Below are 16,173 nucleotides of genomic sequence, written 5' to 3' on the forward strand. Positions count from 1 at the left end.
CTCTTCTCACAGCTCCACTAGGCTTCCCTTCCGCACTGCTCTAGCAGAGGTTCTCCATGAGGGCCACACCCCTGCAGCAAATTTCTGCCTGGGCATCTGGCTGAGGAGGCCTCACAATTATGGTGGAAGGCAAGAAGGAACAAGTCATATCTTATGTGGATGGCAACAGGCAAAAAAACAAAAACAAAAAACAAAACAAAACAAAAAAAACCAAGAACTTGTGCAGGGGAACTCCTGTTTATAAAAAACCATCAGATATGAGACGTATTCACTATCTGGAGAACAGCAAGGGAAAGACTTGCCCCCATGATTCAATTACTCCCACCAGGTCTCTCCTATAACATGCGGGAATTCAAGATGAGATGTGGGTGGGGACACAGCCAAACCATATCACTCCCCATCTACATCCTTAAGCTAAACAATTACTTCTTGAAGCTACTTGCTATGTGAAATCTAGACTTATTGACGGCATGAGTAGCTATAAATTAACCTAACTATTCTGCCATAATTCATAGACGGTAGTTCAACAACATATAGCTTATCATTAATCAATGTTATTTCTGCAAACTAACAAGAATTCTTGACAATGGCCAACTATTTATTCTGCTTTTTACTTTATAAACCGTATTTAAAAGGCCAAAGTTCGTATCTTAGGTAACATGCATCTGAGTCTTCCAGGCAGCTGTCCACACCTTGGCTCAAGTAAATTCTTTAAAATTTTATTTTTTTGCCCCTGCTTCTTCCTTTAGATTGACATTTGTGGTGCTGTGAACAGGATTCAGAGGGACATCCCCAACCATCCAACATCCCTCTTGAACTCAGAAACTAGCCAATGAGAAGCCCTTGTATTCTTCCAGCTCCCAGTACCTCACTGAGTGTAAGGGATGAATACTCCTGATTTCAGATTTCCCTACTATTTCGTGAGGTCAAGACTTTGCTTGAGCTGTTCTTTTCAACCCTCACTTTCTAGAAAAAAGATTTCCATTTTTGATTAAAGTTAGATTTTTAATTTCAATTTTTTTAACTGCTTTCTCTGCTTCTGTCTCAAGATAGAAAATCTGGGTCATAATATTGGCAGTCTAGCCCTGGTGGTTTTACTTCTTTTGTTCTAAATTAGGTAACATGCTTTTAAAAACACAGCTGTTTTCTATTGCTTCTAATTTGAACTTGACTTTTTGGAACCTTCAAACCAAAAGGTACATGGGAGTGAATTCTCTCATCCCAAAGAGAAAAGGCAATTTCTTTATCTGACTCATTTGGGTGCTCTAGGCAACTTGAGACTTCGTAGAGGTGTTAGGATGATTTTCAACGATGTGTACCAGTCTCACAGGGTCTTTCCAAAAGAAAAACACCTGCAGAAACTTTTAACTAAGCTGGAAGGTAAACATAAGCATTGCTCACCCAGCACTATAATCAGCAACTCTTGGGTGACACCTGGAGGAGTGATGCTCATAAACAGCACACTTAGAACTGGCACACTGCTCTGGCCATGATTACCTTTGAAAAGTTTCTAAATTATGGAAAACTGATCATCAAAACCATGCTTTTCGTTCTAGGTAACATCCCTTAGAAACATAAACTGAACTTATGTATAATACTTGTGGAGCTTCACCTTGCAAATGCCTAGGTAAATGGACCAACATGACTTCAGATGACCCCAAAATGCAATGAGAAAAATGAAGGTCTTTTGACATTTCTAAATTAATATATTTCCATGTGCAATTGGAAAAGGCAGGTTTTAGAATGAAATTTAATGAAAGGCCTTCTTTCTGTTTTGCCTGGCTAAATTCTAATAAGAGATTTCAAAGTACATTTTAAGAGGGCTCTTTCACTTCCTCAAAAAAAAAAAAAAAAACCTTTTACATGTTCAAACTGCCTGTTTGACTTTGCTGCAGGATTTACAATACATATTTTAACTTTCTCCAGTCTTTTCTCAGTCTCTCGGAGATGTAAATCTTACCATGGATTTGAAATGTTAACATCCAGAGAATTAGCAAAACAGCATTCCAGCTGAGATCAAATTAGAAAAAAAAAAAAAAAAAAACAAGTATTTTTAGATCAAATCTCAAAATTTTATTTCTCAATGAATTATCTCTAGCTTAGGCAAAAACATTACATACATAATAATTAATTACTAATGTATTTGCTTTTATTATTTGATTTTTGTTCTTGACCTTCTGGAGTCCGCATTTGCAAACTTGTCTACTCCCATAGACAGCTTTCGTTCTCCTGTTTTACCAACCATTTCTTAAGATCTTGTGTCTGGCCTTTGCAGGTAGATGGTAAGCTGAGAAGCTGAGATACTAAAAAATGTGGCCTGAAAATATAGATTTCAACCCATTTGCAGTAAGCTGTTCTTAGGATAAGTTTTGATTATAGAAGAGCTACAATTTTTTTGTTATTTTGAAGTTTTATAGTCATACAGGATTTCTTGGATTTGGCCTCATGAATGTTTGTGTTGGTTTTTAGTCACCAGTTCAGGTATGCCTTTAATTTAAAATTTAAAATTTCAGTTTATATTTAGAGTGTAATAGAAACTTTTGTTGTTTTGTTTGTTTAGTCTTCTCTCTGGAACTAAATAAAACCATATACTGTGGTTTGGAAAAAAGAAAACTATTTACTGAAAAATTTCAAAGAGAAACAGCTTTGAATAGTGATTACCCTAGTCCTCCAGGAAACAAAAATGCCCCATCTCCAAAATTCCTTCTTGATGTAAATTTTAGAAAGAAAAAGACAAGTAAAGAAATGCTTTTGTCTGAGCACGGTGGCTCACACCTGCAATCCCAGCACTTTGGGAGGCCAAGGCAGGCGGATCACGAGGTCAGGAGTTTGAGACCAGCCTGGCCAACATGGTAAAACCCCGCCTCTACTAAAAATACAAAAAATTAGCCAGGCGTGGTGGCGGGCACCTGTAATCCCAGCTGCTTGGGAGGCTGAGGCAGGAGAATAATTTTAAAAAATTAAATGCTCTACAGTCAAAAGTCCATTTATTTAAAATTGACAGTCAGGCTATATATATGTATATGTACACACACACACATATACACACATACACACGCGTATTTGAGGCCTACGGTTTTCCCATATAAGGTCTTTAGTTAACTAAATTTCTCTCTCCCTAAACTAGTATCTCTATGTGCTTGTTTCTTCTCTTGCCGATGTGATTTTTGCCAAGAATAATGAACCTTACTGGCTTTTTGGAAAACAAAATCTTCTCAAACTGTCTCCTCTGGAATTAATTCTTCCATTTCCTTCTATGTGTCTTATGTTCCACTTAAAACCTTTTGTCACTATAGAGGACAACTAAAGGAAACTTCTAGCAGCCTGAGACCCCTTGAAGAGCACAGATAAAGCACCATAGGCTTCTCCTTTTTGGCAGGGTACCTCTGTTTTTCTTCATGAAGCCCCCAGAGTTGTGGGTAAACAGGTTCTTTTGAGGTCTGAAGCTCTACTACCTTTTACAATGCACTCCCTCTCTGGGGCTTTTAGACAGAAACATGAGTAAGTTATATGTTGTGTCTACATGTATATATATGTCTATAAATGTCTTTGTATATTATCTACATGGTACTGAATTAACTTAAAGATAACTGCTCATGAATTAAAAAATAAGCCCAATATTTTTCAAGAATATGTGAACTGAGTAAATCTTTTGGTAAACATGACTAGTTTAATATTGTTGGTTTAATAAAAAACAATGTCTTCTGACTTCTCAGCAAAATATGTATATATTTAACTTTAAGTTTATTGCTTTTATGATACTTGCCCAACATAGTAATATAAAAATGGATAATAGGAAGTTTAACTTTAGATGAGTAGATTAGTCTGTTTCATGAAATTTTACAAAAATAATTGTTAAGAATAAGTAAAACATGTAAATGGGACAAAAGTTTATAAACTTACAATACTAATTGTTTTGTAATGTGTTCAGTGTCTCAAATCTATGGAAACTACACTCGCAGACTGTTGTTAAGTTACATTAAATGATGGCTATTCATTAAACATCTAAATTATCCCCAAGTAATAAAATGCTAAGATACTATTTTTTTTTTTTTTTTTTGAGGCGGAGTCTCGCTCTGTTGCCCAGGCTGGAGTGCAGTGGCCGGATCTCAGCTCATTAGTTAAAAATTAAACTAATTTTTAAATATAAGTTTAAAATCTGTTAGTATGTCTTATTCCACAATAAAAATGTTTCCATTTAAAATCCTATGTTTCTAAAAAGTATAAAATATATATTTATAAAATTTTAGTACATGACTAATAGTTAAAATTGCTTACTTCTCAGGCTTTCACTATAAATTAAGATTATTAAAAATTAAAATTCTGCCTAAGATATAATAACTAAAACTATTGTTAAGGAGAGAAACAACTTTACATACAGAGTACAAAGAAAATAAAATGTGTTTCTTTATGAAAAAATATTTTAGAAACAGACGTGATGTGGTTTTTCTTAAAGAAAAGGCAATTTTGCTGAGTTTAGAGGTTATTTAAAAAATATGTAAAATTGAAAGAAAAAAGATAAAGAAAATGAGGTAAACTTAATGGAGATGGAAAACTGGAGAAAGAAAGAGAAAAATAAAATTTTAAGGGGTTATAAAAGGTTTATAGAAATCTTATCTTGTACGGTCAAAGCTGATTGAGATTGAATACATCTGTTTATAATGCTTTCCTAAAATTAGCTTTAATATTAATAATATAAAAATAAAATTTGATTTTCTCTTTTTATGAAGAAAAAGATTTACTCCAAATTTGTTGGAAGGAACCCTTTCAGATTTTCTTGGCCAGTACCTGTGCCACTAAATTGAAGGGTAATGTCTTTTAAAATATCTGGTCACTGCTCTCTCTATACATAGCTCTGAAAAAAGCCAGCACTGGACAAATTCTCTCTAACTTTTCCACAGGCATGGCCACCAATCTGTTTTAGATTAAGATTCTATTTGAAAAAAATCTGCTAATTATCTGCCTGGCTTTCAAAAAACAGCTTCATTCATTTTATTGGAAAAAATGTTTTTGCCTTGGTGAGGTTGTCACCTCCCACGAACATATGATTAAAAATATTTTTATAAGCTTAGAAAAAATTACTGATAAAACTGTTACATCCATTGCAGCTCAAAAAAAAAAAAAAAAAAAAAACTACAGATTCACTGGCTACGATTATACTAGACAATCATATTGCTTTATATTATATATATAACCTGAGCAAAGATATGTATGTATGGTAGGAAGTACTTTTATTGTGTACACATAAATACTTCCTATGAAGCAGAAATTTTTTTAAAAAATGAGTTGGCCACTGTCACAAATTCTCCACTGTGCACAAGACAGAAACTGATGTTTTCATGAATGTTTTGTAATTTATGTGTTAATCTACTACATTTTCTTGTAGATATGTATTTATTTTTCTGCAGGCATCATGAGAGACATTTCCTCTATGTCTTTTCCCAGGTAGCATTCCCAAAGCTAAGCCCTGGGATTCTGTTTGAAATCATACTAAATAGAACAGACCTCAGAATCTTACCACGCTCACTGTGCGAAATATAAAAGGTAAATGAGAATTTTTAACCAATGGAATACAAACTATTTTTTTCTAAATCCACCTCTTTTCTCTTGGAAAACATTTTTTTAAATCTTTCAAGCTCTAACGATAAAATCCATTATACAATTAATGAAAAACTGAAGTTGAAGTGAGTGAACATATACATTCAAGGCGACAAACACGGGGGGAAGTAGTGCTGACTGGAACACAGATGTATTAGACTCATGTGTCAATTACTTGAGAGATTCTCCCCACCCCCATTCTGCTCACTAAAGTATTTCATCATTACTCTCCCAAAAGACACTGCACTTGCCCCCTGTGTGGCGGATGTGTATTTTGCTTTGCAAATTTATACACTCCCTCACTAGGGTGGATCTTTCCTGTACTTTGGGACAGTTATTCTCCTTCACAAGCCTGAGAGAAACCAGAGAGCAAGATGCGTCTGCGCCTTTTCCCCTCAATACCAGCACCTGACTGGTTGACCACCAGCGTGTCTGCAAGAAAAGAAAACTAGGGTTGAGAGGGAAAAAAATCTTAATGTTAAAGCGGTTAGCTTTTTAGAGGAAGGGTAAATCAGGAAACTGTCCTCAGCACTAGGGCATCCAGCTGCTCCCCTGAGAGGCTCCACCCAATACCTCCGGCTCTTCCGTGAAAGGAGATGACCCAGGGGCTAGTGTTTGCTAAACACTCCAAGAGACATGGTCCTTGTGGGTGTCTTGGATCATCCCCAACAAGTTGTAATACTTGGAACCAGGAAAATACAGGAGAGTGGTTGAGGACACACGACCCTGCAAAGTTTTCCAAAGACATTCTGGAAAGGCGCGGGTGCCTAGAGAAGATGAGAGGAGATGCGCAGAGTGTCAGGTGATTACTCTTTGCTTTTCTGTCCTGTGAAATATTCACAAACAGACGAATATATTAAAAAGAGCCACCCACGGCTCTGTTAAACAAAAATAAACAACTAAAATGCCACATCAGTTTTAAAATTAAATAAAGAACTGATAGTTCATAATGGGATTTGGAGAGGGATAGTTGGCATTTGGGAATGTGGGAAAGAAATTGGAAATGTAGAATTTTCTACAGTCCCTAGAACAGTTAGGCTGGGAGAACAGTTTTAGATTTGAGACCCTGCTTGCCAAACATTTGAAAAATGCAGAGAAAACCAACGACCCTGTGGAGCATTAAAATAATTACACAGCTAGCAATTAGGCTGAAGTGGCCATGGCGCCCTGGGATTCTGCCTAAGGAAACCTAACTACGTCAAAGGAATTTTTTGTAAATTACTAACTTTGAGGAAAAACAAAAAAACAACAAAAAAACCTTAGGCTTAACCAACCACAAGCTGCCAAGAAAAAGCTAATTACATAACCAGGACATTTCCACCGGAGGGCTTCAAATGCAATACGTAACTGGAACCAATCAAATATTGTATCTGGTTTGCTTCCTCATACCTCTTAAAAAAAAAAAAAAAAAAAAAAAAGCCTTTTGTTCCAAGACCCTCCTTTGAGCACCCAAACAACAACTCATAGCTGGCTGTTCTCTGATTCATAAATTGCTGTTTGTGCAAATAAACTGTTTGTATTAATCGCTTCCGGCATTACTGTAAATACCTCAGACTGGGTAACTTACAAGAGGATTAACTAGCTCATGGTTCCACAGGCTGTATAGAAAGCATAACACCAGCGTCTGCTTCTGGGGAGGCCCCACCCAGGAAGCTTAAAATCACGGAGGAAGGTGAAGCAAGAGCTTGAAAAGGAGACAAGGTGGGGTGCTGTACACTTTTAAATGATGAACTTCAGGGAACTCACTCACTATTGGGAGGACAATACCAAGAGGAATGGTGCTAAACTATTCATGAGAAATCCGCGCCCATAATCCTTCCACCAGGCCCCACCTCCAACATGGGGGATTACATTTAAACAGGAGATTTGGGCTGGAAAACACACCCAAACTATATCCTAAAGTTGCCTCAAATTTAGGCTAGGGCGGTGGCTCATGTATGTAATCCCGGCGCTTTAGGTGGCCCGAGGCGGGCGGATCACCTGAGACCTGAGCTCAGGAGTTCGAGACCAGCCTGAGCAACATGGCAAAAGCCCGTCTCTACAAAAAAACAACAACAACAACAAAAACAAAAAACAGGCATGGTGGCGCACCCGTCTAGTCCTAGCTCCTTGGAGGACTGGGGTGAGTGGATCAGCTGAGCCCGAGACGTGGAAGCGGCAGTGAGAAGAAATGCACTTTAGCCTGGGCAACACAGTGAGACACTGTCTCGGGAAAAAAAAAGGGGCCACAATTTTATTTTTAAAAGGAGAAAGAAGGGACTAGGGACCCCAAGGCCCACTGCTTCTTCCACGGAGGAACTCCAGACCCTAAATGAGGATTCTCGTCTTATGACGCTCCCATCATCCCCGCACAATCTGGAGGAGGGAGACTCGAGGTTGCGGCACAGAGCTGCCCAGAAAGGGCCCTGAACTGGGGAGAAATTCGAGCTTATGGAAAAAACAAAACGTACGGTTTTGGCTGCTGGCTCAGCCCCTCATCTGCGATGGAGGGAAATGAGGACTGAGCTGTGCCCGCGGGGACTCGGGGCTGAAAACTCCAGAGCCGACCGCGAGAAGGCCGAGATACAACCGCAGCCGGTTCCGGCCGGATTCAAACACCCTCTTCCCCATTCTCGGGACACCCACTCCACGCTCTCACCATTTCCCAGCCTCCGGATGTTCCGCCGTCCTCCCTATGGATCTCCCAGTACCTGCAGATCACGGGATAACAGAAGCTATGGTAGAGTCACCGAGGAGCTCCAGGAGCGGAGAAGATGGAACAGTGGAGACGGGAACTGGGCTCAGAGCCCGGGAGCTAGGAGACAAAGGCCCCGCCATATTGAAGAGGCCGCCTCTTCGTCTGTAGCTGCGCACCTGATTGGACAATTTCACGCTAGCACCACTGATTGGCTAGGGCTCCAGGCCCCACCCATTTAAACCCTGAGTGACAGAAAATGTAATCAGACACTGGGCTGAACGAGGCAGGAGTGACAGGTTTTTGCCTGCACCTTTTTCAGGCAGATTCCTCCCTGTGCTGGGGTCCTGGCCCTGCCTGAGAGACATTTGTATTTAACCTTGCATATAAGATTATATCACTTTCTGATTATATTTACGTGTGTGTGTATATATATTACATTCTGAATTATAGTTATGTGTATGCTGCAGGCCCTGTCTCAGCATCCTGTTTTTCCCTTTAGCTGCAGGAGATCAGACTCCTCCAGGAGATGCAGCTGCACCAGCTGGTTGCAGACAATTATCACCTTCAGTCTGTGAAGCAATTTTGGATCTGCTTCCAATTAATGGAGTGGCTCAGTGAGACTGAGAGTTGAGGACCTGGCAGATTGGTTAGAGGGGCCACTCGCCCAGGCCTCCCAAAACACCCTCTTTCCCACCAAAGCTGAGCCTGCCTAAGGACCTAAAAAAGCATAGTGAACCAAGATCGGATCCTAGTCAGGGATAGTGCTGGGCTGTGGGGTAAAGTCAGCTAGGACAGGGCCTCCAGGTGCGGGGAGAGGCCGACATCTTCTGTAGGGCCCCGGGCAAGTCACTGCCCTCTTTGGGCCTCTGTTTTCTTATCTAAAAAAGGTAGGGATGATGAGCCTCACAGGGTAATGATGAGCTTCAAAGGAGAAAAGAAATTTGAGAGTGCTTGTGCCTGGCTCTTCCCGAAAGAGATGATGATGAGAACAATGGTGACAGCTACGTATAACTGAGTCCTCAGGAGGCCCAGTGAGGTAGGTGTGGTTCCCATCATACTTTCAAGTTAAGAAACAGTCTCAGGGAGGCCTGGCTGCATGCCCAAGGTTCCACACACAGTGAGTGTTGGAGCAGGGAGTGAATCTAGAATCAGAGCTTACTGGAGGTGGCAGGAGCACTGGACCAGCTTACTCACACCAGCTATCCAGGGTACCAGGTCAGTGTAACTGGGCATAACTGGATGAAGGGAGCATAGTAGCACTGACCTTGTCCTTGACCCTGGCATATGAAGACACCCAAGTTGGCCACCCTCGAGAAGAAAACACAGAGAGCCCAGATGACGCTAAAGCTGCAAAAAGGCAGTGTCCCTGTGATGGGGAGGAGCTCCAGGGAGTCAGAAGGAAGAGCTCCTCCCTCCCAGCTGGAGGCCTCCACATCAAAAGAGCAAGGGGCCTTTCTCTCCCAGCCCTTTCCTCCTGTGGCAACAGTCCCTGAAATGCCTCTATAAGCGAAATCAGAGTAAAGGCCTGGAAGAGCTGGGCTGAGTGGATTTGGGAAATGGTGGGGCTAGGGACCACATAACATTGTGACTTGTTAAAATCTCACCACAGAGTTAACAAGGGGGTGCTTCATGTTTTTGGAGGCCAGCTAGGAAGAGGGGAGAGAGCTGGGGAGAAGCAGCTGAGTGCCTTTGGCTTTTTCAAGTAAAAGATGTGGATAAGAGAGTCCAGGAGACAGGGGCTTATGAGATTTCAGAGACAGGCCTTGAATGGACACCCAAAAGTGGATACTCATCCCCATCACCACCCGATGGCACAGGGTGTTGCCTCCATCCTGGGCACATTTTCCAGTTGTCTGGTGATGGGAGACCCTGCCAGAAAGGATTATATGGATGGGAGTGAGCCTGGCATGGGCAGGGCTGGAACAAGGATCCTGAGGCTTGGGAGAAGAGAATGCAGTACTACACCCTTAGATCTCAGCACTTGGCAAACTCCTCTCATGAGAGTCTCACGGCTGCCTCTGTGAGCTGAGGCATCAGGCCCCTCTTCCCTATGAGTGTTGAAGACTCCACATCAGCTGCCAGTCCCTGTTCCCTAAATGGTGAAGCTGCAGAGCTGCCTGCTTGCAAAGCTCAGTGAGGTTTGGCCTGAGCTGGACTCAGACTCTCCCTCAGATGGTGCCAATGGAAAGATAGTAAACTTAGGTCCCTCCAAGGGCAGGCAGCTCGTATGTGGCTGAGCCCTTTTCTTTTTCTTTTTCTTTTTTTTTTTTTTTTTTTTTTTTTTTGAGATGGAGCCTTGCTCTGTTGCCCAGACTGGAGTGCAGTGGCATGATCTTGGCTCACTGCAAACTCTGCCTCCCAGGTTCAAGCAATTCTCTGCCTCAGCCTCCTGAGTAGCTGGGATTACAGGCGCCCTCCACCACTCCTAGCTATTTTTTGTATTTTTAGTAGAGACGGGGTTTCACTGTCTTGGCCAGGCTGGTCTTGAACTCCTGACCCTGTGATCCACCGGCCTCGGCCTCCCAAAGTGCTGGGATTACAGGTGTGAGCCACCGCGCCTGGCCTGGCTGAGCAGTTTTTAATGGAAGCCCTCAGTTTTTATGTCTGTCATCAAAGAGAGTTGGGGTGGGAGGTCTCTGAGCCTCAGCTCCCATTGTCCCCTTTGAACCCCAGAACCTGATGCAGACCCAAGTCCTGCTTTGTGCACATCCCCTGATCCTGGTGGCCCTGGCAGTAATGCAGTATGAAGAATGTGGGGAGGGGACCTAATCAGGGTCCAAGGGACCTTTCTGATGAACACTGGCTGACTTCCAGGAAAATGTAACACCCAGAAAGAAAAGGAAGGTGAGCGGCTGGGGCAACACTGGGGGAGAGTGGAGAGGTGAAAGTCAGAGATGCCCTTGGGGAGGATACTCTATGTTTATATACTTTTTTTTTTTTTTTTGATATAGAGTCTCACTGTTGCCCAGGCTGGAGTGCAGTGGCATGATCTCTGCTCACTGCAACTTCCTCCTTCCGGGTTCAAGCAATTCTCCTGCCTCAGCCACCTGAGTAGCTGGGATTACAGGCATGCGCCACCACACCTGGCTGATTTTTCATATTTTTGGGTTTCACCATGTTAGGTTGGTCTCGAACTCTTGACCTCAAGTGATCCACCCACTTTGCCCTCCCAAAGTGCTGGGATTACAGGCATGAGCCACTGTGCCTGACTTAACCTTTTCAATAAATCTAAGATGCAGAGGATGGAGCCTGTGCAATCTCAGATTTAGATTCCATCGTCTGCATCTTAGATTTACTGAAAAGATTTGACACACAGAGGAGGAGACCCATCATAGTGGAGGGTGTGAGTAGGGGACTGAAATCAAAAACCAGTTCCTGGAGGAGGGGCTATCTGTATCCAACTCTGAAAACAGGTTGGGACTGCATGGTATTAGAGAACAGGAAGAGGCCCTTAAGAGAAGAGCCCCAGAAACCAGCCCCTGTTCCCTCTCTTTCCCACAAGTTCCCTTCAGCATCTTTCACCCAGGCCCCATTAGTAGGTCATTTACTTTCCTTCCATTGGCACCACCTGAGGGAGAGTCTGAGTCCAGCTCAGGCCAAACCTCACTGAGCTTTGCAAGCAGGCAGCTCTGCAGCTTCATCACTCAGGGAACAGGAACTGACAGCTGATGTGGAGTCCTCAACATTCATAGGGAAAAGGGGCCTGATGCCTCAGCTCACAGAGGCAGCTGTGAGACTCTCATGAGAGGAGTTTGCCAAGTGCTGAGATCTAAGGGTGTAGTCCTGGATTCTCTTCTCCCAAGCCTCAGGATCCTGGTTCCAACCCTGCCCATGCCAGGCTCACTCCCATCCATATAATCCTTTCTGGCAGGGTCTCCCATCACCAGATAACTGGAAAATGTGCCCAGGATGGAGGCAACACCCTGTGCTGTTGGGTGGTGATGGGGATGAATACTCACTTTTGGGTGTCCATTCAAGGCCTGTCTCCCCTGTCTCCTGGACCCTCCTATCCACATCTTCCACTTGTCCCTCCCTTTAGCTGCAGGAGATCAAAGTTCTCCATGAGATGCAGCTGTTTCAGCTGGCTGTAGACAATTATCACCTTCAGCCTATGGAGCAATTTTGGGTCTGCCTCCAGTTAATGGAGTGGCTCAGTGAGACTGAGAGGTGAGGGTCTAGCAGATCGGCAGAGGGCATGGAGAATATTTATTTTGGGCCACCTGCCAAGAGCCTGTGGCCATGGCTCCCTGGTGAGTGTCAGGCCCTGCTGCATGGTGACCCCTGGGGCCCAGCACTCCAGCTGGGCAGGCACTGGGAAGGAGACTAGGGGTGTGGCTCCTAGAGGCCTCACATCTGCCTCTATGTCTTGTAGCTACAACCTGTCCTGCCAGCTGGATCGCTTATCCCAGTAGGCCAGCAACACCACCCTCAAGGCCATGGAGAACATGCCATGATGAATGTTAGGGGACACTGAGTGCCTGGACCAGCAGGAGCAAAGTGCCTTAGGGCTCAGTGACATTTAGGCTAGGCATGGGATCTGGGTGTCAGACAACTACACTGAGCTCCCAGTTCCACCACTGACCAGCCCTGTGACTGGGGCAGAGGACTCACTTCTGTGGTACTTGAGGCCCCATTGTCATGAATATAATATACACTGCCAATTCCTTTTTCGCATTTATCTATTTATTTATAATCACCAGGTACTACTGATCTCTGTTGGTGTTTTTATTGAAAATTAATAAGCATGTGATACATTTTTTATCATTCTTCCTCATGATTTCTTTACTATATGATCCCTCTCATGTGTAGAACTTAAGACTAATTAAATTCATAGAAACACAAAGTAGGAGAGTGTTTCCCAGGGGCTGGGGGAGAATAACAAGGAGTTGTTGTTCAATGGGTATAGTTTCAGTTTCAAAAAATGGAAAATGCTTTTTATATATGGAAATGATGGTAGCAAAATAATGAGTGTACTTAATTCATCTCAACTGAAACCTTTAAAATGGTTAAAATAGTTAATTTTGTGTGTATTTTAACATAATGTATAAAATTAAATTTCTATATTATTTTTTAAGAGACAGAGTCTTGCTCTGTTACCCAGACTGGAGTGCAGGAGTGCAATTATTGCTTCCTGCAGCCTTGAACTCACAGGTGCAACTGATCTTTCTGCCTCAGCTTTCTGAGTAGCTGGAATGACAGGCACATGCCACCATGCCTGGCTAATTTTTGATTTTTTTGTAGAGAGAGGGTCTCACTCTATTGCCCAGGCTGGTTTAAAATTCCCAGCCACAAGTGATCCTCCCACCTTAGCCTCCTAAAATATTTTAGGCTGAGCATGTTGGCTCATGCCTGTAATCTCAGTGCTTACATATCTATAGCAGCATTGATGAATATTACAAATATGATGTATAAAAGAAAGTAGATGTAAAAATATACATACTATATAATGTAATTTATGTAAAATCCAAAAATAATATAAAATTGAGGTTTTGGCTTTCAGTAATAGTGGAGTAGCTTGTCGAACACTACTCTTACAAATAATGGTAAAATCTGGATACAATGTCATATATTGTTATACAGAAACACACATCTATATATCATACATATGATATATGTGGGAATAAGAACTGAATGGTAATTTTAGCTGTGCCCACTGAAAGGGAGACAGGTATTTGAATTTGAATCCAGCCAAATTAACTCCCTCTTCAAAAAATAACAACACTCTTCAAAGGAATACAACAAGATTCAGAGTCTCTGTAAATATTATTTATAGTTTTTAAAATACAATTTTAAAATTTAAAAGACATGAGAAGAAACACAAAAATGTAATCCATACACAAGATAAAACATAGGCATAAGAAGCTATCCCCAAAATGTCCAAGATGTTATCAGCAGTCAAGTATTTGAGAGCAGCCATTAAAACTATACTCATGGGTGAAGAAAAAAAATTCTCATAATGAGTAAATACATGTGGAATCTCTGTAGAGAAATGCACATTATTAAAAAGAACCACATAGAAAGATAATGAAATTTTTAAATAGTACTTTGAGGTTGATTCATCGATTAGAAAAAGAACAATAGAAATTATTCAATCCAAAAAAAAAAGTACAAAAAGTTTGAAGAAAATGAACAGTCTTACCAATCTGTGAGAAGATTGTGGCCCAGAAAGAGTAAAGGGACAGAAAAATTAAATGGGGTGCAAAAGTAACAATTGATAGCTTAAAACTTGCAAAAATTGGTGAAAACCCCATATTTTTATATCCAAGCAGTCAACAAATCCCAAAAAGAAAATCCAAGTAATATCATACCAAGGCCATATTGTGATTTAAGAAACTGGCAGGGCAGGGCTTTCAATTGACTTTCTATGATTTCTAACTTTTACTATTTATAATGATGGAAAATAGGTTATCCTTGAGAGATTTATCTTGGAGAATGTCTCACATATCAGGCACAGATGACTAAGGGTTATTAAAGGCAGATGACTTTCTAGCCTTGTTTTAGAGTTTTAATTTCTTACCTTGGAAATAAATTTGTTTCTTACAAATCTTGTAGTAAAAGTGATTCTCCAGAAAGATGTGCCCAGGATATTCTCTCCTATTGCATCCTCCCTGCATGGAATTGAAGCTGTGCATACTTCAATTTCAGAAATGTACAGTATTAATTACTTAATCTGAAAAACTAAAAGAAAAACATGAAAAACATGAATTAACATAATTACTGTTACGTTCCTTCAGCAAATGACTAAAAGTGGTTCCAGAGAGATATTTAAAAATCATTATTAAAAGAATTTCTACGGGAGCCCTATTCAGGGCAAAAAGACATTGTACATTACCTCAGCACACAAACTTTCCTAATGTTTTGGGAAGGACCTAGGGTCCTGTTTTGTCCTTTTGGCCGGTGTTAACACTAGGACACCTGATTCCTGGGAACCAGCCTGTGTGGGAGTCACAGAGTCGTGGATGTGGCTCCCAAAGTGGCTTAAAGGGGTCCCTTCTCTGAGTATTCTGATTGTATGAAGGAGTCAGGTCTTTCCCCTGTGACGTTTTCTCCTCTTTATTACAGTGGCAGGAGCATCCCTGCTAGATGCCTGACCCAGGTGTGTAGGCCAAGCAGCCAGCCTGGAAATCCAATGGGGTGTTCTTGGGGTACAGAGGAGGCTTTGTGACAGTCCAGAGAGAGAGAGAAAGGAAAAGGTGGCTTGGGAGAGGCAAGTGCAAAGATACCAGAGATGGGGTATTGTCATTTTAGGCAGTTAATTGACGGTTTCACTTACCAGGGAGCTCCCATCATGGGCTCCCAAAAGGCCTGACAACTGCTAGGCCCGCGGGCCACTAGCTCCACCTTTACAGAGAGGCTGCGCTATGGAGGGGCTGCACCATGCATGTCTGAAAGCCGCGTGGGACAGAGGAAGGTGCAGGGATGAGGGAAAGGACGGGGTGAGGGAAGGAAGGGAGGGTAAACCTAACAACGGCAACCTTGAGCAGGCTGGGAGAGGCTTCCTCAGGTAGGGGTGATGTCACAATCACAGGTTGAGATCAGCTGCCCGGGCCACGCTGGCTCCCCGCAGGCAAGCGAGACTCGGGAACAGCCAGCATCCCCTCCGTATCTGGAACCGCTCTAGACGCGCAGAGGAGCGGAGTCCAAACGAGTGCCATCACCGTACATCCTGGGAGCTGTAGTCTCTTAACCGCTCGTAGCCCGTTAGTGGCAAGGCGACAGTATTACAATCCCAGCATGCGCAAGGCTGGGGGCGGTGCGAAGCCCTGGGGCAAGGCAGTGCGCCCCTCGCTAGACATGCTGAGAGTTGTAGTCTCTTAACCGCTCACAGTCCCCTGGTTGCAGGACTGCAGGACTACAATCCCGGCATGCTCCGGGCTCGGGGTTTGGGCATAGCCTTA

At 42.3% G+C, this 16,173-nt stretch overlaps 1 protein-coding gene across 9 annotated transcripts in view; it reads right to left on the reverse strand.

Moving 5' to 3' along the window:
- LOC105495923 (zinc finger protein 736) overlaps nt 1-16,173 on the reverse strand; it is a 59,711-nt gene that overhangs the window by 43,152 nt on the left and 386 nt on the right. For 4 of the 9 annotated variants that reach the window (XM_071095237.1, XM_071095238.1, XM_071095235.1 and 1 more), the window contains exon 1: nt 14,793-16,040. Coding sequence is in view for 1 of the 9 variants with exons in the window: in XM_011765847.3 (XP_011764149.3) it covers nt 8,237-8,239 (3 nt within the window). In the remaining 8 variants the exon portion in view is untranslated. Of the gene's footprint in view, nt 1-8,236; nt 8,890-14,792; nt 16,041-16,173 lie in introns of those variants that run through there. The other 5 variants (XM_071095239.1, XM_071095236.1, XM_071095234.1 and 2 more) reach the window with 5 other exon arrangements.

The sequence above is a fragment of the Macaca nemestrina genome, chromosome 4 (genome assembly GCF_043159975.1).
Source record: "Macaca nemestrina isolate mMacNem1 chromosome 4, mMacNem.hap1, whole genome shotgun sequence".
Taxonomy (NCBI): domain Eukaryota; kingdom Metazoa; phylum Chordata; class Mammalia; order Primates; family Cercopithecidae; genus Macaca; species Macaca nemestrina.